The sequence below is a fragment of the Haemorhous mexicanus genome, chromosome 2, assembly GCF_027477595.1.
Source record: "Haemorhous mexicanus isolate bHaeMex1 chromosome 2, bHaeMex1.pri, whole genome shotgun sequence".
Taxonomy (NCBI): Eukaryota; Metazoa; Chordata; class Aves; order Passeriformes; family Fringillidae; genus Haemorhous; species Haemorhous mexicanus.
The window spans coordinates 56,594,007-56,618,246 of record NC_082342.1 but is presented as its reverse complement, the minus strand read 5'-3'; the positions used below and the strand labels follow the sequence as shown (position 1 = coordinate 56,618,246).

General features: G+C 38.9%; 1 protein-coding gene across 1 annotated transcript in view; it reads right to left on the bottom strand.

The window, feature by feature from the left end:
• The window catches only part of FREM2 (FRAS1 related extracellular matrix 2), a 122,781-nt gene that overhangs the window by 20,614 nt on the left and 77,927 nt on the right, over positions 1-24,240 (bottom strand). Inside the window, exons 7-16 of the mRNA XM_059838924.1 lie at positions 18,103-18,252; positions 15,579-15,788; positions 15,197-15,394; positions 13,033-13,197; positions 12,768-12,950; positions 9,227-9,357; positions 8,152-8,310; positions 6,949-7,252; positions 4,922-5,053; positions 3,995-4,326 (exon numbers count right to left, since the gene is read on the bottom strand). Of these exons, the coding sequence (XP_059694907.1) occupies positions 3,995-4,326; positions 4,922-5,053; positions 6,949-7,252; positions 8,152-8,310; positions 9,227-9,357; positions 12,768-12,950; positions 13,033-13,197; positions 15,197-15,394; positions 15,579-15,788; positions 18,103-18,252 (1,964 nt within the window). The remainder of the gene's footprint in view (positions 1-3,994; positions 4,327-4,921; positions 5,054-6,948; positions 7,253-8,151; positions 8,311-9,226; positions 9,358-12,767; positions 12,951-13,032; positions 13,198-15,196; positions 15,395-15,578; positions 15,789-18,102; positions 18,253-24,240) is intronic.

Here is a 24,240-nt window from a genome sequence, read left to right as displayed (position 1 = left end):
ATAAAAACCCTCTGCAGGCTGCCTTGTTTAAGGTGCAGCAGTACATTAGTGATTTTAAAACCTGTTTGCAGAATGGGATTTTGAAATGCTCAGTGCCATAACATGTGTAGCATAAATGTGACCTGAACATATCGGAAGAAAGACATTTTCAGTTTGGGCCAAAAATAACTGGTTTTTGAAGAGAAAAAAGTGAACTGTTCAGCCATACTTAATTACCATAGTTTCAAGGTATAAAGCTATACATTCAAGTATTTTACTACATGTTCTTCACCTTCTTGCTCCTGTAAAGACCTGATTAACGAGCTGTTGTTAATAAAATTAGTTTGAATGGTAATTTCCTTGCTTCCCTATTCCAAGTCTGACAACGGACTGAAACTACAGAAAGCAATATCCATATATAAATACTTGGCCAGAACCACACAGAAGCCTTCAGATGCCAGACTGCCTGGCTATAGCAAGCAGGTATAACAGCAGGAAATAGGATCAAATGATACTTCACACTCCATGAAATAAGTGTAGGCCAGGACTTCAGTGCACACTTCATTAAAGTACGGTCACTTGCTTGGTTTTCACTGTCTCATTTTTTCACTTTCTTTCATGAATATCTGTCATTGTTTTAGAACCTGTGTTGGGAGAATGTGAGATGTCTGTAGTACTTGACTCTCACAATGTCCCCATGAAGTAAAACCCAACCTTTGTTAGCTACTTGAAAATACTGGAACATTGCCCTCAAATAGGTGAGCTCTCCTTTTTTGAGGCCTATTCATATCCAAATGCAGGCACTGAATTTTAGACTGTGACTGCAGGTTGTCCTAAAGAAAACTGTTAATCATCAAAGCTGACCTTAACAAGTACAGAACTCTAATCCAAATTAATTAGCTCAATTTAATGAGGAGCAAATCTTTAATTTTAGGTAGAAGTTCTTTAAACTACACATCTAAGTCCATGTTTCGATACATAAGTGCCTGGTTTTTCAGTTTTGGGCAGACCCCAGGGACAAACTGTCACACTGCACACTGAAAGGAGTGCTGCATCTAGCTCACACAGGGTTTGCTCATGCACAGAATAATTGAGAAAGAGAGTGGGTCACAATCAAAAGGCCTCAAAGGAAAAAAAAAAAAAAAAAAGAGAAAACTGAGACCTTCTCTGTATGTATTATGACAGTTCATGAGTTCATGGGAACTGGCCAAGACAGCTGCAGCATTCAGCAAACACTAGGAGCTGTGCCAGAAGAACTGCACCAGCTGCAGGTCTCCTACCTCACTTCTTGCTTACTAAAGTTCTTCTTCTTCCCCTACCATACCAGGAGCTCCCATGAAGTGAAGGTCCACATCATTTAAGATATTGCCAGTTCTTAGTGTGAAATCTCTCTGTCTGAATCAACATGGCTGCTGTCTTTGTTTGACCACACAGGTACTGGAGAAGTAGAATCAAGAAACAAAATTTTGAGCCTAAAGTTCTAGCCAAAGTATCTCGTAAATTCAAGATACTAAATTTGCAGTGGTAGCAGGATATGGTAAGAGTGTTTTTGTTATTTATCTGTTTTGTTATTTATCTGTATAATAAAATTTAGGCTTCCTTTGTCTGCCAAAAAAAAAGGGTGAAAACCATAGCTGCCAGCTTGCCCCTCACAGAAGAGGATTATTAATTGTTCACTGAAGGAGAAAAAAACAACAATGGTGACAACCACAGAGATAGGGCACTGACTGCCTCCCCTCTCAGCTGGAGGGGTCATGTGAAGATGAAGACCAAACCTGGAGAAGAATTAAATGGAGGTGGGGAAAACAGGGAGGGCAGTGAAGCGCGTACTGGTTGCAGGGAAATGCTTCACTGCTAGAAGTAATTCAGCTTGATATTTCACTTAACATACTGTAAACCTTTCTTCCATAACCTAGAAGGCACTAAAGGATAACTTCAGCTGCAGTTTCATGGCTCTCACAGCTCATGTTGATCCCTCTCTGCTGGTAAATGAGAGATCTTACATTAAGTACATAATACTTCTGAAGCCTCAGGAAAGTACAGCTCATTTCTCTGGCCACATTGCCACTTATGCATGTCCTCCAAAACTGAATACACAGGTTCTTCCAATTTACTAAAATGTTGGAATGGTACTTATTTCCTCCTCTTTTTATATGAACATAGAGATAAATAGGTTTTATTTAGATATATATTTGTCTAAAGCAGCTATTCAGCCTTTTGTCTAAAGGACACAGAAGTATTTAAAATGGATTCATACTAGGTCTTCCTTCCTTTTCACTGAGGGAGAAGTGGCTTGCATAGCTTCATACGCAAGCTTCATACAGATGCTTCAAGTTGTGTGTGCTTATGGTTATTTTGTACAGGAAATAAGAATTTGCAGTTGCATATTGCCTGGGCATAAGGAGATAGTCAAAGGAATGAAGAAATGAAATCATTCTAAGAACAGTGAAGACTAGCGTAATTTTTATCTTGTGGGAATGCGTAAGGCTTACATCCCACACTTGGATGCCTTCCCTTTCCCTCTGACAGCTTCACAGATCTCATGGAATGCACCTGTAGGAGGATCTGCTTTCAGCAGAGGCCAAGCCCAAGCAGAGCATGGACAGTGAGCTTCCAACATGAAGGCAGAGACCTTGAAATGGTCTCTGTAACAGACAAGGAACCAGAACTGATGACAAAGCAGTGAGATGACATATCCATCAAGGCCTTTGTATCTGAGACAGGCAGAAGCTCTATTTTAGTCTCATCTTCTGATTTAGAGTATATAATCTCTAGCTAAGAGGGGCAGAATGTTAGGAAGTTAACCAAGTGCTAAAGAGATCCTGGTGCAATTTCTTGTCCAGCAAACTGACTATGATTACTGTGAACACCCATGGAGTAAGGTGGACTTTAGGCATGCAATTATAACAAAATCAAAACAAAAAAACCCCAGTTTATCTAATTAGATATCTGTATGTCCATTGATGACTATGCTTTTAGTAGTAAATTAGCTCTGTTGGTGCACATGCTTGTATATTTCTGTGGGCAATGACACGTTTTCCACATCTGCTTTATGCCATTGGGAAAATGGCATTAAAAAAATAAGAATTTGTGCAAATAAGTCTACTGAGGTCTCATAGCAGATGGCTCCCTGGCAAAATGTCTAAAGAGAAGAAAAATTATGACCATTTCACAAAGCAGGCTCATTCTTTTCATAGTGACTCAACAAGGAGTTCTAGGGTACCAGAAAAGTGAGTTAGCTGAGGGTAGACTCTGATATGAGTCCTTCTTCCAGCCTGTAGGATTATTCCCTGAATATATTTTTCTGTACATAAACTTCACATTTCCAGCCACTGTACTCCAGAGCCTGAGTGGGATCAGACAGGCTTATATAGTAATTATACAGGGAAGACCTAGGGATTTATTACACTGTCACTGCTCCAGAAGAAATCCTGCACCCTTTTCTTTCCACATTACTATGGATTTCTAGAAATAATTTTCCAAAGTACACCTCAAGGTCACTCCAATCTCTTGCTTTTAACTTCCCAACCAGTTTCACAGCTCCGTTCTTCAACCATTCCATACTGGCAGCTTTTTTTGCTTCCTGTAGAAGTAATTTTCTGCTGGGTAAGGTGAGAGCACTGTGCCGTCTGCACTGACAAGTTGTCTTACCCAGTGAACAAGAGATCAGTAAAGCGAAGGGCTGGTAGGACACTGCAGTCCATTGTTATTAGCAAGAACTCTCTCCACCGTTTTGAAACTGCTTTTTAAGATATACCACAATGAATATTAAATAGCTCAGTGCTATCTATGTGCTAAAAGCAAGTCTTCAGAAGGCTTTCCTTTTAAGAAAAGACTAAATTGGCTCACTATACAGTAAAAGAGGGATTGGTTTGCCTCACAATACCCCAGGTACTGGGAGAAAATCATAACAAATTTCATTCAGAACAAATGATTATGTTATTTCTACTAGCACAGATGTATTATGATGGAAATAGTTTATTACAAAAATACAGTAGAAAATCAAGTTCCATACCTGTCCATCTGTGCCAATGGTGCCTCCACAATCTGTGAGGAGCTCGGACATGTCATAGTAGCTGATGAACTCCCACAAGCAGGCTTCCAGGTTCAGGTTGCGGTAGAAGCGTAAGGTATTGGAGCCTCTAATTGTTGGGCTGTACTGATAGGGAATGGTCTCTCCAATCACATCTGGATTCTTGGTAGCATCAGTTAAAAAACCATGGTGGGTCTTTACTTCTGTGTAATCCAACAGGTTGGAGCACTTATGGTTTCCAACTCTAGTTCCATCAGGGCTAAGGGTCAGCTCAAAGTTGGAGAGCTCTCTTGTAGAAATAACAGGCAGCATGCCTAAAACATTAATTTATAGCACTATTACTACCTGTCAGTTGTCAGACCTCCTTAATTTAACCAGACTTTGTCAAACACTAAGCATGTTATGCAGTGCTCTTGTATTTTGCACTTACACCAATTACTGTACTTTAGAATTCAAAGAAAGTTGATATGCTAAGTATGAATGAGAATTTTACCCACAATAACTGTCTGTATACTGTGAAAAGAAAAATAAAATATTTCTAAACATATTGATATTTAGATATATTAATACACAACATATTATTAAATTAAAATAGTGTGAATAGTAATTAAACTGTATATTTCCATGCACTTCGAAGGAGCTTTATAAAGCTTACGTCTAGCCCAATTTATGTAAATTTTGCAGTTAATCTGAAAATGCTGTTCTTCACATCAGAGACTATGTACCAATACAGTATTTTATGCATCTTGTTGCAAACTGCACTTATTCATTCATAACATTTTTCTTTGGTCCTACTGTTAAAAGATTACATTATTAACTTGTCTGTTTAAAATAACCTGACCAGTATAATAGCTCAAATATCAGCATATTGTATAAATTCTCCTAACTGCACAGCTGATTTTCTCATACCATCAATATGTGGCATTGTGACTGTCAGTTTGATGAGGTTGGCATAGTCAGGATCTTCTGGGCCAGTGTAGCGCAGTTTGGCAGAGAATGGCTCTGCTCCAACTACTCCTGATATACGAGGCTGACAAAGACCTAGTGGGAAAAAGAGAAAGCAGCCTTACTTTATGGCCATAGGAAACAATCTATACTTTTCTTTCCACTATTTAAGATGTACTTTTTTTCCCATGGTACAGGTATCCAAAACAACGAGAATTTTCTTCAATGACAGATAAATACTGTGAGAAGTATTTTCCAGAGGTTTCAACAGGAATTTACTCAAAAGAGGATTCAAACAGAAATGATTACTTGATAACAGGATCACATTTTCAGAACAAGGTTATGATATTGCATTGGTGTCTTTTCAGTTGCAACCTCACTTGCAAAGCCAGTGCCAAGTGCCAAACTTTCTTACAGAGGTCTTCAGAGGCATATGTTTTAATTCCTCCCACCATCCTAAGTTTTATGGAAGATACCTGACCACTGTTCACTGTTGGCACTGGATTGGAGTATACAGTGATAAGTCCTCAGAGAAATTCACGAGTCTCCTGATCCACCAGTAACAAAAGTGTAGTTAGAAAGATTGTGTCAGAGGATATATAGAAATATTCTGCTTAGAATAGAGACAGCTCCAAAGCTGGATCAAGTTGCTTAAGGTCTTGTTAATTTGAATTTTGAATTTCTCCAAGAAAGGGGCACATGTAACTTATTTTGGAAATCTTTTCCAGTGTTAGTTCCATGTGTTCCAGTATTAGTCCAAGTTTGTAGGACCAGAAAATTAGGTTTGTAATCATGTGATCTGAGATGTATGCAACTTCTAATTGCATAGTTCAATACAGTAGTGTCTGCATTCTGGTCACTTTGTCATGTGATGGCCCAAAGATTACAAGGTACTCTTAAGTAAAAAACAAGCAGATGTGGAAAATCAAAACAGTCCTCTTTTGCCCATTTCTGAGGGATTTCAAGAAAAGAGGAGGCAGGGCCCTCCTTTTGGAGAGCTTATTGGCTCTGGAGGACCCAATGTTGCTCAACATCTCCAAGTAGGAAATTTCTGCCAGGATGAAACAAATTTCTTTTTTGCACATGACAGCTTTTTGGTTGGTTGGTTTGGTTGGTGGTTTTAGTTTTGGTGTTTTTTCCCGTAAATGTAAATAACATTGCTAAAGAGACTAAATAATTTTTTTTTTTTTGCACAACCTGAATTCCTTTTGAGAGCTTGGTCTATGCACTGGAGGTCAGGCATCTTCAAAATGGAAAATATTCAGGATTTTTGTAGGTTGCTTTGATCATTGCACTTCTTTCCTTCCACATCACAAGTGAGCTCAGGTACTGGAAGTAATCTATGCATGACAACTCAGTCCTGAGACAGAGCTAATTAGCTCTGCTAATTTGTCAGGTGTAATCCATATAGTGCATTATTACAATAAAAAAGCCAGTCTGTTTCATATAAAAAGATGGGTGAATAATTATGAATGTTTTGACCAGGGAAAAATTTTGTCCATGCCCTGTTATTGCGCCTAGTTGTTTTGTCTTTAGACAAGGAAGAAATCAATTCTCAGGTGTCCTGTGAGGCCGGAATGCCAAATGAGGTTTTTCTTCTGGCTAGGCTTTCATATGCTATTCCCATGTGGATTCTTCAATGCTTAATAGGAGCTGAGATTGTACTGCATCATTACTGCAGTTGAATTCAAAAGTCAACAGAAACCAGGTTTCACTAATTCCATTGCCTGTTCTATATTGTTCTCATGAACATACAAGTTTGCTGTGTGAATTATTATTCAAAGACACGGAGAATTAGGAGAGAAGAAAAAATTTTTCTTCATATAATGCTTTGCTGTGTCAAGAGAGTTTTTGCACCACCTCAATGAACAGCAGAAGAAAAGCTGACGTGGTAATGTTAAAACATCTGATCACATAAGCAGCTTTTGTTAGGACTGAATTTGGGATCCAAAAGAGACCTGTGAATCTTACAGTAGGTGATGATGCCTTACCTTCTGATGTGCTTATAGTGACAATAGGGCTCATAAGCTCAAGACCCTCATTCCCATCTGAATTCACAGCCCGAGCTGCACACTGGACACGAGACCCGGCTTGAAAGTAAATGGAGTCAAGTGTAATCATCTTAGAGGAAGTGAAGAAGGTGTCAAAGTCAACCTCCTTCATGGGGCTGGTCACACCATCGGGGCCCGTGGGGGCACTCACAAGCCACCGGTACTGTGTCAGGGTGTTGTTGATGCTCTCACTGGCACATATAGAGCCAGTCTTGTCGAAGTCTTCGTACTTAGGATTACAGGCCTGCAGATCAAGGCAGACGTGTTAAGAATTTATTTGTTTCACAGCAAAGGAATTTCAAGTCATCCAGAGTCACAAAACTCAACAACATGGAACTGACAATCCCACTAAATCTCATAAGAAATCACCTTATTTTTATAGTGATGTATTTAGCACTGTTATGGTAGATTAAAAGGGGTATCTAATTATGCTTATTGAAATAAAAAATAATATTTTAAATTGATTTATAGGTGAAAACGTGGCATAGTTATGAAGGCACAAACTACACTCCCATGTACTACTTTAATTTTAATTTGTCCCTTTGATCTAATCCTGCAAATACACTTTGCATTTAAAGACTTATTTTCTTTGATTCTTTTCTTATTTAGAAGAACCATTCAACTTGTGACATTCCTGTGCAAAAGGAATGTGTGAAAAACAAATTGAAGATGGATAAAACATTCTTCAAGGTATATGAATATTTACGTAAACATTTCAGTTGCAAAACTACTAGTGAAAAAATCAAAGAAGCTTGTATTCCCTTCAGCACCCATTTTAGAGTCTGCGGCACTCACTGAAAACACTGGCTCATCTGTTATCTCCAGTGATATTAACTCTACAAATAAGGGCAGGATAATGCAGGAAATACTAAGGTCATGCAATCACAGACACAGTGTGGGTATCAACATTGCACTGTTCTTAGTGAGGAACAAGTGAAACATCTTTCTTTGCTTTTTCTCCTCCTGAAAATGGATTCATTACCCAGACAAATTAGATTAGCTCTAAGGATAATTCTAGCTCAAACTAATATGTGTGACTAATATGTGTGACTCATCACCATATGGATTGATACTGGGTATATAAAATCCACTGAACAAAAGCCATAGACTGATTTTGTTCCGTTTTTCCACAGGGATACTCACTGTGATACAGATGACAGGATAGCCAGCAATGGGACTGGTTCTGTCTTTGGCTTTAGAAGTATCATCATATATCAACAGAGATGCAACTTGAGGAACAGAGGGAAAGGTGACATCTGCCATGCTGTTAATTTCTTCAATGTAAACAATGGCCTTGGCTGTCTGACAATGAAAAATACAGAAACAGTTGTCTGTGAAAACTTAAATAAACAAGCTGGATCTCCATCAGAATATGTTTAGCCTTCAGAACAGTTTTCCAAAAGTTCAAAAACCTCAGCTTGAGGGTTGAGCTATTGAGAAAGGGTCAAGGCACCAAAAGTACACTGCCGACTGCAAAAGGAAGAGCTAAAATGAAATTTTTCTTTTCAGAACACTGAAGATCCCAGACCTTTAACCTTGTCTCCCTGCTTTTTTGTTATCACTTCAGTATTCTGGTAGAAGCCCCTATGTGCAGTGTATGCTTTAATGCCTGGTGGAAATGGGGTGTTTGTCATCAGCAAAGGCTATGTCTCTTCTGTCTGGCTGTCTGGAGTCACACTATATATGGTGTGACACTGCTGAAGCACACAGGGAGTTCCAAGCACATTTTATGCCAAAGCAAAGGAGTATACTGTTTGAATTAAAAGTTTGCATTAAAAAAATGCAAGATACAACGTTAAATAAAAAGAATGTGTGGCTATTTCATCTTACACAATAAGAATAATATTAATATGATTTTGATAGAAGTCACATTTCACCTGAAATTGCTCATCTCACAACACAGAAGTTGTATTCCCAGAGAGTGGGATTCCGAGGGGACATCAGTTTCTAATACTGATTATATGAGCAGTGTCTGGTATGATACCCTGAAGACTTCAGTCTTTCATTGACTCTGTGGCCCCATCCACATCATGCCTTGACAACAAACAGTTTTGTTTAGATGGTACTGTGACAGCTGGGATGGCCTTTTTGTCTTTTAATATACAAGCCAAGATGGCGTGAATAAGTCTTAAAAGAAGAGTAAAATGATGAGCTAGAAAGCAAGTAAGAGGTCTGTTTACCAGATTTTGTTGTTCAGGACTTTGCATGAACTTGTTACCTGTATTTCTGCAACCATGTTCTCATCAGGCTTCAGGTGGACAGTGAAGGCTTCTCTCATCTCTCTTACTCCATCAAAGAGAACTTCAATCTCCACAAAGTGCTGTGTTTCACCCTCCTTGAATTCAATTTCTGAAAACATGAGACACTTAAAAATAAATCTGTTGATCATAACAACCTGTGATTCTAGGCCCAGCCATGAGAGATGCAGTTAATACTCACTTTTCAAATTACAGATGTTTGCAGATTTAGTATAACCTATTTGATGCTACAAATAATAATAATGAATAGCAGTGGACATATGTAGAAATCACTGAAAAGAAGACATAAATCAAGAGATTTGCAAAGCTCAAGATTCAGTCTAATGGATCTTAATGTTTTGAAAGTTATCTGTGACTAATTACATAAATGTTGGCAACCTATGTGAATGACAAAAAGACTGAAGAATTCTAAATAAATGGTATTCAACAAAATGTAGTAAATACAATGGTATATAACAAAAATGAGGAATAAAGCTGCAGCTCCACAAGAGTATTGTATTTTGAAAATCATTGTCTCTGAAAAAACTTTGTAAGTCATGGTGATAAAAAGCACAACCTTAGCTGATTGTATTTGGTTTGCATGGCAAGGCCTTGGTAGTGGGGAGCTATAGGGGATTCTGCAAGCAGCTGCCAGAAGCATCCTCCACATCTGGCAATGCCAGCTGGCTCCAGGATGGACCCACTGCTGATCAAGGTGGGCCCAGCAGTGTCAGTGGTAGTGCCTCTGGGATGACAGATTTAAGAAGGGAAAATGAACCGCAGCAGCTGGGAAAGAGGAGTGGGAATATGTGAGAAGTCACTCTGCAGGCACCAAGCTCAGTGGAGAAGGAGGGGCAGGAGATGCTCCAGAAGTCAGAGCAAAGATTCCCCTGCAGCCCCTGGTGCAGAGCCTGGTGATGCAGGATGTCCTCCTGTAGCCCAGGGAGGCCCATGGTGGAGCAGAGATCCACCTGCAGCCCGTGGAGGACCCATGATCAAGCAGGTGGATGCCCAAAGGAGGCTGGGACCCTGGGGGTAGCCTCCAGTGGAGCAAGCTCCTGGCAGGACCTGTGGCCCCAGGAAAGAAGAGCCCACAGTGGAGCAGGTCTGCTGGCAGCCCTTGTGACCTCCTGAGGAGCTCCACACTGGAGCAGCTCATGAACAACTGCAGACCACAGGAAGGACCCATAGTGTAGTTTTTGAAAAACTGTTTCCAGTGGGTGTGACCTCATGCTGGAATAGGGAAGAGTGTGAGGAGGAAGAAGCATCAGAAATAACATGTGATAACCAGATTGCAACCCCCATTCCCTCAAGCCAGTCAGAGCTAAGGAATGTGGGAGTGAAGCTACTCCAAGAAGAAGGGAGGGGTGGGAGGAATGTCTTATTTCTCATCACGGTGCTCTGGCTTGATTAGTAAAAAAAAAATGAAACTAATTTTCCCAAGTTGAGTCTTTTTCCCCCCGTTGCTGATAATTGGTGAGTGATGTCTCCCTCTTCTTATCTCAACCCATGAGCCTTCTGTCATATTTTCTCCCCTGTAGCTGAGGAGGGGGAGTCATAGAACAGCTTTGGTGGGCACTTACTGTCCAGCAAGATCAACCCACCACACTGAGTTAGGGAGTACTATGATCCTTGACTGTTTTACCTACTAAAGAAATAAAAAGTACAGAAACTATTTAACATTTCTGCCTGGAAAGGGTGAGACTGATAATAGACAAAATAATAAGTGCATTTCTAATATTTTTATTTTTAAAGGATGACAAATTCACTTTGAAGATGTACAGAAATAACTAGGAGAAACTTAGGACCAGAAGAACTTGCAGGCAGTGATGTCCTCACTGGTATATAGAAACACCACCATAATCAAAACATACCAAGTGATAAAGACCTCTGTACTCTAAAGGGACAGGCACAAAAAGCAGTAGTGCATTAAAGCTGAAATCTATATGAGAAATAAGGCACAGTTAGGTGATAGAGACTGATCAGTGAAGCAAAATGCTAAGAAGCCCTCCTCCCCTCCAAAGCTTTCAAGCCTGGACCAGATGCCCTTTCTAAAGGATATATTTTCTCCAACCAAAGTTATTTGGATCAATACAGAAATAATTTGGGAAAACTGGGAGAATTTTGCAATCCACAGTGAGTCTGATTAAGTGATATAATGATACTTCCAATCCCAAGTGTTATTAAGCCAGGGAAATATTCTTTGTGGTAATAAATACATGAACTTTCAGCTGTGTGACAGCTAAGAATTTTACTGATTTTCAGTTTGCCACAATTCCTTCAGAAAACCCAATTAATGATGTGGGTTTTGTACCTATGGCTGAATATGCAAGTTCCCTAAATCCACAGGTATTCTGAAACCTGTGGGGAAATTCTGCACATCACAGACCTTTCTCAAAGGCCTGGGGGCAGAGGCTAAGAGCCCCTCCTCTTGTTCTGCAGTAATGGATTTCCCCTGAAAACCTTGTTCCCATGTGCTGCCGGTGCACAGCAGGGAGAATGTAAGCATGACAATGCCTACAGGTAATGTGCATATAGGATTAGTTTCAGCTGACACTAAAAGTTCCTGTGGCTTTCAGGGGGAAAGAGCAAAACTCTAAAATGCAGGAGCAACGTGACTGGAATTAGCAAGCTCTGGGTTGATGATTTTCTTGTGGCTAACAAATTGCCCCTTCAGATATCACTAGTGGGAAATGCCACTGCTATGGAATTTGAAGATCTAATGCAAGGTTGTTGCTGGATGTTCAAAGGTAAGTCATATATTCTAGCTGGACTGGATGCCAAAATAGTTTATCCAAAACTTTGAAAACACTCCAGCAATGAATGATTAATCTTAAAACACAGAGTACTATCATGTATTATCATAAACTTTAAAAGAAAAAAAAATCATAATGCTACAAACTCCATTAGTCATTGCCTAAAGCAGGTAGGTGGGCTATTAATGGAAAGAAGTTTATCAGCTAAGAAATTTCTCATTCTGTTGTGTAACTTCTCTCCTCATTCGTTAGTAGTGAGGAGCAGAAAGCAATGAACTCAGAAATACAGAAGGAAAGCCTAATTATATGAACATAGAAAAATAAAAAGAAATATACATTAATTCCTACATACAGCAAATCCCATTATCTTAATGAATTGCTCAAGAAACAACGACACAATCATATCCTATAAGTAGATGTTTCTTCAGAGTAATATTATTACACTCTGCAAATATAATTAAGGTTTAAGTCACACATCTTCCACAATTTCTTGAGCTACAGATGTTTTCAAAGGAGTACAGATGTTTTCAAAGACGCTATTTGTAAAGATCTTCACTGATAATTAGTATACAACAGCAATTGGCTGTTGTATACCACAGGGGATGTGGTATTCCTGTTCAAATTTAGTTTGTCCGCACTGAATAGGAAAACGCATTTTGGGATGTGGTTGCAAAGTATTCTAAACATAAAGTTATTTCATTTTTCAAAAATTATGTTAGAGTCATGAATGAACACAAATAGTCGGATGTGACAAGTATGATCCTACCTTCTGATATAGGGTGATAGTCTTCTCCAGAAGTAGCAGATCCATCCTTTGTATGAACTCTCACAACAGAAACTTTGGAAGTGTCTCCCAGACGAAGCACTGGGATTTTCACAATTGCTACTTGCCTTGTGTCCTTCGGTTCACTCACACTAAATTTGGTCTCACCAAACTTAATGATAGCCTCTGTCATTAGAGGAAAAAAACAATTATTTGAGAGCATGCAAATGGGCTTCCAAAAGCCAGTAAGAAGAAGCTATTCTCTTACTGTCTGCGTCATCCCGAATCTTTATCAGCGTCTCGTTTTGCTCGCCAATAGAGGCACCAAAGGAAGAATCACTTCTTGGAGTGCCAAGAACCAGGCGTAGTTCCTCCTCCTCCTCATGGAAAGTATCATCCGTAAGCAGCAGCGTGCAAGGCTTCTCAGTTTCACCTGCAATCATTCTGGAGCTAGTATCAGGCAGAACTTAGGTGTTCTTTGCTCCTATTCAGCACTTCTCTCCAAGCCCAAGGCCCCTGAATCCTGCTGGTCAAGGCATTCACCCTGACACCATACAATTTAACGAGCAATGACAGCAGTGAGAACAGAATTAGCAATCATTACCTTTCTATGGAAACTCATTAAAATGGAATCCCCCATTTTGAGATTCTGTAAGACAAGTTTCTATTTGGTATGTCCACTTTACATGTATTAGCCCTTTAGTTTTACCTAAGAAGAAAATGCTCCTTCTCAGTGACTTCTTCTACAGAGTCCACTTAAAAAAGTAAGTACTTGCACAAGGAAACAGAAAAATAAAACCTTTCTAATGGTAATACTAATTACTAATTACCATTACTAATACTAATGGCAATTTTGTCCTGAAGTTTTATATTTCAAGTCTCTTTTGATTGGACACTCTCCAACTGTGTGGACCTTCACTTATATTATTCCGTTTGACTTTAAAGTCTTTTGAGCTCCCACTTACTCCAAGTGACAGTGAATATTGCCTTAAAAATGCTTTGGAGTATCAAACCTCTCAGTTTTTCACTGATAAATTAATGTGCCCTGACTCACTAGATGTTCAGAAACTTGAACATCTTTTCTTATGTCTTTTACACAAGCAGCAAGACCTCTGAATGGTGTTCAGTGTCTGGCACCCAGCATGACTTGATGGGCTCTTCATCAGGGGACTGACTCCTACACCCCAGACAAAAGGAACAGCACAGCAGGAGAGAGATGAGGTCAATTTACTGTATTTTTTCATCATTACACATGCAAATAAGATCAAGGCTCTTCAAGACGAAGAACCAGACCAGGATGCTGACTGTGTTCATTTCCTGAGGCTGCCTCTTCTCCCCACTGTAGGAAAATTATAAATTATGCCTTAGGAGGGGAAAAAATGCAAAATACTCATGCTGTTTACTGTTGCATGGAAAATGTGAAAACTGGAATGAAACTGCTGCATATTAAAAATGCCTAAGAAGCTTATGGAGTCAAAATATAATTCTAGTAGACCTCTTTGTTACATGTCTTTGCAGAGAAGCGGTAGGGCAACACTCAAGAATAGAGAAAAGTCACTTCTAAGTGGCCCAGATTCATTAATTCTTACTAGCTGGACTCTCTCCTGGTTGCACAGAAGCAATAGCAAAGGTCTAGAGTACAGGATAGCACTAAAAGTTGAGGCCAGTCCTAAATAAAGACAGAGTGAACAACTCACTTTTTCAAGCGATACATGTCTACAGAAATACAAAGGTTGCAATTTCTGTGATAAGGATATACCAAGGATTTAATGCTGAGGACAGAACTTGTTTAAGACTTGTGAAAAATATCACATGTGTGTAAACTTCAAAGGCTAGAAGACCAAACTGCCTTCTGCACATGAAGAAAGAAATAGGCAATATTCTTTCAGCATAGCAACATTTGATTTATTTGCATTTCATCTCTGATGAAATGTGGGATATTAAGTACCTGATATTCGTGGGCGGTCTTAGGAAAGCCTTGGTGGGAGAATAAAATTCAAACAGGAATTAGGAAGCTATGTACCTGTTGAAAGATCTATTACTCATTTCAGTGCACGTCAAATGTATTTGCCAGAAATCTGCTTAACAAAGAGCAGAAATTCTGAAGTTTCCTTTCTGACAGCAGATCTGTGCTTCTACTGTGCTATGCCAAACCTGCTTTTGCTAGCAAAAAGATGCTGGCACTCAGGCTGAAACTAAGTAAGATATACTGTTCTGGTTTTTAGTGATTATTGCCCTAAGTCAGAAGTGAAGAAAATAAAGGCAACATCATCCCATTGTGCATGAAATAAACCCAAACCTTTGTTTTGTAAAGTGATCTTTTTGGCACTACTTTATGAGAAGACACAATTAAAACACAACAAAATGAAACAAAGCAAAGCAAAAGAAAACATGGTAGACTAAAGGCTTCTAAAATATTATCAAGAACTTACCAGGAAGGAATGTGATGATGGAACTGTCAGTATTAGGTCGTTCTTCGAAGTCCATCATAACCTGAGCTGAACCTTGCCTTGTATAGCATCTGACAGTGGATGTGTATCGGATATCCCCACTCCTGTATATCATGGCAGAAACCTGCCCATCATTTTCATTGGCTACATACACAGATTCTTTAAACTGCATCTTTGGCACTGGGCAGAAAAACATAGAGAGCACATGTAAAGTATAACTGCAGGAGTTATATCTTCCCTCCATCATTTCACATTTACTTATGCCACACTGCACCAGATATAGAACACAAGAGGCCAGACAGCAAATGACTTAACACATCATCTCCAAAATATGAAAAAGTAAAAAAAAAAAAAATTTACTCACAATCAGACACTGAGTCATTAATGAAGATGGTGGTCTTGCTGGGTTCTCCAAGGGCAGCATTCATGGGCATCCTTAGCACAAGCTCAAACTTCTCTGCTCCTTCTAACACTGGCTGTCCAAGATCATCCAGAATTATCACACGAAATGTCTGCATATTGACTCCAGGGGAAAAATCCAAATTACGACTGATGCCTACATAATCTACTCCAGCTACCAAAGGAAAAGAGATAAAAATAGCATTACATACAATTTAAAATAAAAATATCTATCACTAGGCAGTTAATTGTAGGTAAATATTTTTCCTTTATAACTTTAGTATTTGCCAAATTCTGGCATTCAGGTAACGCAAAACTATCGTTTGGTATTTAAGTTGGACTACACAATAAAATAATTCAATATTAATTAATTTTTTGTTTAATGACAATTTGAGTCACAAAATAAGGCTGATTCTGTTCTGTTGTAAACCAACAGGTACTCCAGAAAAACTAATGAAATTGGCTTGAAGCAAAAACTGAAAGTAAGCAAAAAGCTTTGAGAAAGACTCTGGAGATGAAGCAAAGTCTTTTGGAAAAAAATTTCATATTATTTTGTAACAAAGGCATAAGTTTTAAGATTAATGTAAAAAGGAAAGGAGACGAGGCTAGTGAGCTGACTGGGGGAAGAACTGTTGTTCAGAGGAGTTGTGTAAAACATCATTAATGGAAAACAAATCAAATTCTTATCAGAACAGATCAGGTGAGGTCTTGCCACCTTACTCTTAAAGGAAGATTGATCTGGGTTTGTTTTCTTTTAAGCAAATCAAACCAATCCATAACATGTCAATGAGAAGAGGGCAAATAAAACAAAATACTGACTAAAACATGACACTGTCATGGAACCAAGGCTTTAAAGGTATCCCGAGCTTTAGGAAGGACTCAGTTTTAACATTAGGTTTTGGGGAGAATAAACAGCAGAGCTCTTGTAACAAAGATTTGGGGGAAACACTTAAATTGAAATGGAAATCAGGTTTGGAATTCTGTGAATTTGACAAAATTTGGCCAGATTAAAGGCCATCATCAGATGGGCACTTGGCTAAAAGCTCTACTGTTGTACTCCCCCAGAGCTAAGCCTCTAAGGCAGGACTCCAGGACTGATAACTCAGAGCAGCAGATCTGCTGCAACGTGTAAGGGAAAGAACGAGGTTCATGGTTTTACAGGCAACCAGTCATGTCAGAGCTTTCATGCTGTGACCAACAGACTAGAGAGCTCAAGAGCTGAGACATTTCCAGCTTTTAAGCCTAGAGGTCCTGGCACAATGAATGAAGATCCTTACTGGAACGAAAGATATTTTTTTACCAGAAATAAAATAACTTAAATATTTAAGATTTGATAAAGACATCAGATCATAAAAGCAAGTTCAGAACTGAAGCAATCATGTATTTTTTCAGACTTCATAATTTTCTTATTCATAAGAAAAATACATCTATGTTATGTATATTGTGTTATGCATACAACATACATGTATATTATGTTTAGATATTCCTGAAATAAGTCAAGTTAGACTCAGGATAAGCATCTAAGGAAGATAACTTTTAGGCTGCCTCTATATGAATATCCTAGTTTAAACATTATGGTATGTTTTGTGAAAAAAAATAGAGTGTGCTAACACTTGATTCTGCCGACAAGGGTTCTGTCAAAGCATCCAAGAACCACACAGCTGAAGCAATCCTGATAGGATACTAGGTAATAATTTCTCACTGCCTACAGTAAAATTGAAAGAAGCAAACTCAGCACGCTGCCAGTGAACATAACCGTGCCCAGAGTATGCTCTTGAGGCAGCAATCAACTGCCTTTGCAGCAGTCTTTATATGAGGATTTAAAGACATTGCTCTTTGTGCTATACTTCATAGCAGCACTTACTCCTGTTTCTCTGAAATTCTGTAACTCATAATTTGCTCTAAGAAGAGATCTGCTAAGAGCAAGACACATACAATTTTCATTTTATGTGGTTGAAACTGTGTTGACACATTTCTCTTCACAGAGAAAAGCAAGGCACAATTCTTCCCAAGGATTTCTGAGATTCACATTCTCTGAACATCAGAGAAAAGGGAAAACACAATTCTTATCACTCACTGTGCCTGTGTTGTGCCAAAGCAGAATGCAATATGGAGATTGTTTACCCAAAGTGAAGATGCTTTGTTTCCTTGGCCTATTGGGGCCAAGTGTGTGTGTGTGTTGGGACTGTCACGGGACAGTCACGAGATTCCGGGCAGTGTGAGCAGGTGTGTGCAGAGTGAGTGCTTGGCAGATTCAGTTTAGATGAAATGTACATAGTACAGTATAATAATTAACTAGCCTTCTGATATCCATTGAGTCCTCATCATTATTCTCGCTCGCCTTCTTTGGAGTCGCCTTTGATTTACAATAAAACTGTACCAAGACCCACTGAACCAGCACTTGTGAGATGCAGCAGCACGTGCCAGCAGTGTGTAGCAGCAAGAGCACAGTAGCAGCAGTGTGAAATGGGAGTGAAGCAGTAACTCACCCTCTGCAGTTACGGGCTCAGACTTGCGCGATCTCACCGTGACAGAGGCGGCTTTGGACAGGTCGGTTCCAGTCCTCCAGACACGGACCTCAATGTAGCCAGCACTCTCATCAACATAGTATTCATCATTTCCAAAGTAGAATGCTGGTTCTGGTGAAAGAGGAATAATGTCCATAAATGGTTCTTTACCTTAAACTGAAGTTATCAAAAGAACTTAAAATATAAAATCCACATTAAACAGCGGAGAGCACTTTGCTCTTCTCAGGAAGTGAAATAAAGCTTCTCTTTTCAAGGTTTAGAATTCTAGCTATTTTGGCTTCTTTTCAAGTATTGGTTTGTATGGCTTTAGATAGCAATTGTTATATCAGCACTGTGCTCTTTTTCTTGCCTCCTAAATTTTCAACATTTTGTGTCAGCTTTTATGAATCTGTGTACAAAACCAAATGTGGTATCTCATTAAACATGTTTTACTTGAGTCCTGTGCAAAAGCCAGAAAATTCCTTGCATTTTTCACTTTGATGCAAACATACGAAGGTGAGTACAGATAACGAAACTTTAACTTGAATGTTCTCACAGATTCCTGTTGCTAAAACCAGACTAGAACATCACACGTAACTGGAGCTACTCTTGGTAACGTTTTCCAGCTAACTAAAGGCTCAAATACTTAATTTTAGTTCTCCCACATCTAGCATTTAAAACAAAATCAATCTTATTTCATGTAAACTGAAATGTGAACAGTCTTTATCTTAGTACTAAAGCTCCACAGTTCATAAGAAAGAAGAGCAAAAAGCAAAGGAGATTAAGAGCTATTCCACTTAACAGACACATTGTTTAGCTTCATTTTTTCCTCCCTTTTCCAGTTTTCCTACCCACAGTAATTTCACAAAGTAAAGAGCCTTAAAATCATATCTCAGCTTCATCCTGGATGTTTATCATCTCCTCTTTTCTATCCTTTCCATTCCTCTTTCAAACATGCAAGATTAATCATGCACAGAGAGTGCCTCAGCTTTCCCACTGCACAGCAGAAATCACAGCAACCTCCCCAAGCAGAGAAAGACCTACCCAAGTTCTCCTTGCACTTCATTACATGTTTCTTATGCTGTCTTGTGAGAATTTATCAGCATCATGAGGCTACAGTATCACCAACGTGTTTGAAATACCATGCAGCATACAGCCAACTGGAATTCAGTCAGCAAAGATCACAACAATTGCTCAGTGCTCCAGGAGCAGCAAAAAAAGAAATCCTTGAATATTCCTCATCAATGAAAAACTGCAGCTGCCTCCCTACTTATCTACTAAAACTGAAATCATGTAACAAATTAATGGAAGTGAATGTATTTACTGAAAAATAGTGCAGATTCATAGACCTGTTTGAGCATTATCAAAGTTATCAACCTTTGCAGGATGAAAGACAAACTTGAAAGAAGCCTAACTTTAGAAAATGAAAACGGTGTTGGTTCCAATTTTCTTTTTTTCTTTAATTCAAGAGTATGTGTATTTAAAGATGTGTGTATTTGTGTGCACAGGCAGACACACATCAATTTTACTCTATTTGCCCATGGAGGCCTGCTTGTAGGTAGCTGTTTTTATAATTGGAACTGTGAAGCCCTTATCTGAAACACTTTATATGGGTGAACAGGATACACTCTCTTTACCTTTTGTGTAACAACTATTAACTTTGATGAGAGTTCTCCTTACAGGGATACTGAAGCACTGGACATTAGATCTGCAAAGCAATGTGTCATTTCAGACATAAAATGTTCTTCTAAATTCTTGGACAAAGACTTCCTCAGCCTCCAGACAATAAAAATACAGAATACCTAGTAAGACCAAATGGTTATAAACATACCAATAGTTAGATAAAGGCAGTTGAAAAAATTATCAATTCTAATACACGTCATTTCTCAAACAGGTATGCTTAGGGTTCAGCACACTTTCCCAAGTCTAATCTTGTTATGTCCCAATAGTTCCGGAACTTGATCTGGACTTGGCTGCCCCTCATTATAAGCACTTTACTGAGAGGTACTCACATGGAGCCTACTTGCTCTCAGTTTGCAAGGACAAAGATAGGCCACTGCAGGTTTCCCAGCACAATGAGCATACAGGAGGACAGGTGGAATGGCTCGCTCACTGCGATCCGAAAAATCTGAGAAGGTGTGGAAGCATTCCCTTTTACTTACTGGCTACATAGGGAACTTACATGATATGCCTTAAATTAGATGGAAGGCATAAAATTAAATATTGTTTTTTTTCTTGCAGCATTATTCTAACACTTGTTTTACTGCTGCCGAAGAAGAATCCTCACATACTATTCATTCCTGTAGTCACATCCAAACAAAAAATTATATAAACCTTCAGCTAGCTTGCCTTGTATTTCAGAGTGAGTTTTTGACACTTTCTGAGGTATATATGTTCAATGAAAGACACATTCTGCATGGTTACCCATCCTAGGAAACAAATCCTTACAAATGTTTTCTAAATTCATTTCCTGTAAGCTGTGTTAGTAGCTCCCCAGGGGAAGGAGCAAAGCCAAGCTCCTAACAGGGAAAGCATTGTCTATCTCAGGTTATGTCTGGAAAACATTCTGCTCAATGACTGCCGGCTCACTTACAGCAGACCTTTAATCTAGTAATCACTCTGAAGAGAGACTACTGCAAATTTAATGGTTCCTCTTAGAGAAAGAAGAGGAAGTTTTCTAAGGGTTTTTTTGTTCAGACCCACAGACTTCGCTGGCATGAAGTTACAATAATCAGAGGAGAAAGGTTAGGAGCTTTAGTCCCAGGTTTCTTGGCACAGAAACGAAAACTTTGCCTTGTCCTTGTACTTAGAGAGTCAGAGGCGTATCTCAACTACAGCACTTGTCAGTCATCAAGAAGGAAAACAAACACACTTCTCATGTTGTTAGGAGCACATCTAACTTTGAAGGCACATCGTCAAATCAGTGTGATAGCACAAAAATGTTTATTTCCGAAGAGGCTTTACCTCTTAAAATTATATCCTTACAGACTGCTTTAGGGAGACATTGCAAAAGGGTAGGTTGTTTATAAAAAAATCCTTTTGGCAGGATATTTAGGACAAACACAAAAGAACAGACCCTTTCACACTGACACCTTGATAAGGCTTAAAACTAAAGTGAACTTCAGTGATACTTGCTGCCAGTGATGCACACATACACACACACACACACACACACACATATATGTGCTCTCAGGAGGAAAGAAATAATAGAAGAAAACAGACGTGGCACTCCAACATATTCAGATACTTGGAACCAGTAGAAGCAGTATTTACAGATGAACTTATGGCTCATCTTTTCTAGGGTTAAGACTACTTATTCCTAAAAGCCTTCCTTCTTTCCATGAACAGTACGAATAAGGCTATGTGCAAACATTATGAGTTGCCAGAGCTAGCAGGAGTCTGTGGTAATGTGGAAGGTGCAAACCAGGCTTTTCAAGCCTACAAAGCCTGTTCTGGTACAGTCTGGACATGCTAGGGCCATGCTGAATCCGAAGTAAGGAGTCCTGATGGCTGGCACTGCTAATTAACTTGGACACAAAACCAGACAAACATGGCCAGATTTGGCTGGACCTGATCTGGCTCATACTCAGGCAACACTTCCATTCCTACACAATCACTGCTTGCATTTCAGGATCAAAGCTGGCATGTGATGAGTCCCTAACATACCAGATTCCAATGTTACAAACATGATGTATGTGAGTTGTAGATAGGCCAGTTAAGAATGTGAGTTCATGAAAAGCAAGAAGGCATGAGCATTTACTGTTTCATAGCAGTAAAGGGCACCTTCTGAAATCTCTCTCATATATGCGTGTTTATAGCAGCAAAAGAATAGCCCAGAGAAACCATCCATTACAAAAACTTTATATCAAGACAATATCAAAGAGGAATTTAAAATCTGAAACTAGGTAGCACCATTCTGCAGCTATTTACACATACTTGAAACTATGCAAGCAACTGAGCTTGCATTTAGCACAATGAATTTAATTTGCCAAGTCATTTATTTTCACTGAATGCTGTAGAAGCAGGGGTCAAGATTACAGTCAAAGCTAAATTATGTAGCAGGTACCTATTGTGCAAATGCCAATAGCTTTTTATTTGATGTGGTCAAAACAGATTATTTTCAAATTCATATGTTGCAATCTTAGCAGCTTTCATCTTCTTAGTAGTTTTGTCATAACTTTAGCAATCAAAAAGTAAATTCCCTTCAGATTTAAAATTGCTAGATTCAGCCAAATTGCAACAGACATTATCTTAAGGAAATAATGTCTTCTTTTCTATTTGTCTCTACAGACCATTTCTGTCTATTGACTTAAAGAGGTTTTTTAAAACAATTCTGCAAACCCTGTAACAGGCAATAGGATGGATTCAAATTAATACCATCTTTACCAAACACGCTTTGATTTTGCAAGGAAATCGCCATTTCTTTTTTAATCCACAATGGCAGTGCCATACATTGATTCCACTGGCTCATCACTTAATTACTCTCATTTTATGCAACTTAACCTAGTAATTTCAGCAGAGTAACATGGTGTAAAGCAGCAACTGCTATGAACAACGTATATGAATCACACTTAATTAATTTATGATACACACTAATTTAACATAACACTTTATGTTAAAGTGCATCCATGCTTCAGTTTCTCTAGACACAGTATCATCACAAGCAGCGTCTGCCTGACAGGATTGGAGTCCTTATCTAAACTCTCTGCTACATCAATAAGCAAAACTCAAATGCAAGCAAAGTAGCAGGCTAAAGGAAGCAGACTACAGCTCTAGCTGCAAGAGTGAGGATGGCAGTGAGATGGCTACAGTGACATTCCATCTTTGGAATGTCACCTGTACCTTCCTTCTTGACAGCCTTCAGGAATAGTTTGTAGCCTGGAGATCAGAGCTAATTCTGATTTTGCTTAATGCCAGGCTGCCGATCATAAACGGTGCAGTAACAGCTCGATGAGCTAAGAGCATTCCAGAACAACAGAGAATAAAGACATTTGAGTGCATGAGGACAAGCTGTGGCTCAACTCGTTGAAGATGTCTTTAAAGCAAAAATGAATTTTTCATCAATTAGCTAATTATTATGTACAAGATAGTAATGAGCACTCTTAAATTGTTTCCCAGCTGCAAATGGCATGCTAGTAGAAAGGCTAATGTGCGCAGTTCGCTCTAATAGGTGACCTTCCCTTGAAGCAATTAATTGACCTTTGTTGGTTTCCTAAGAAATATTGCTACCTTTCTGAAACACCAAATTTATATATTAGTGAACTAACATATACCTGAAAATATTTATTAGTAGAGTAGTATTGTTATGATTCTTCCACACTCCTCAGGGTATAACCTACAGACCTTGATATCACTGGAACTACTACATGTGTTGGAGGAGTTTTTCCTACATCCAGTCTGAGGACAGGGCCAGAAGATTTTTCCTGCTGTAAGTACATCAAGCTCCAATCCCTTGCCTAAACCATTCCACAATGCAGATAATTGCCTCATTTACCAATGGAAATAAAAATATAAAGACTAACAGATGAAGAAACAGACACTGGAATCTGGGGACACACCCAACCATGATTATATTGCCTGCAGCAACCATCTGAATTTCACATATCTTTTTTCTACTGGCTATACCTCCCACAGAGCATGAAACCAACTCAGAATCTTCTACGTGCTCTATTTCTAAAATTAATTAGATTACATTTATATAACAAGCCTGGGAAATGGGTTTGGTAACAAATTCTCAACAAACCGATGAAACAGAGGCAGACAGATAAATGGAAAGTCTTGGCAGTGGCACTTAAATAAACCACACACAAGGTTTATCACTGAGGCCAAGCTTGAAGGTGCTTACAGTCAGTGATTCAAACATCAGGTAAAAAAATGAGGGCTAAACCCAGAAATGTTCATCAGCATTTCAGAAATCAGGTAAAGATATAGTATGCAGCCATTTCTGGCTGAGGCAACCTTAGATTTTTGCACTCTTACTATTCATTCACAATGCCAGTTAGGTTCAGTTTGCTTAACCAGTGGAAACAACTTCTTATAGGCTTTTCTGCCCACACGCAATCAGAACATATTTAGCTCACCAAGGCTGTAGAAAAAAGTAAGCAAGGTATCCCTTGACCA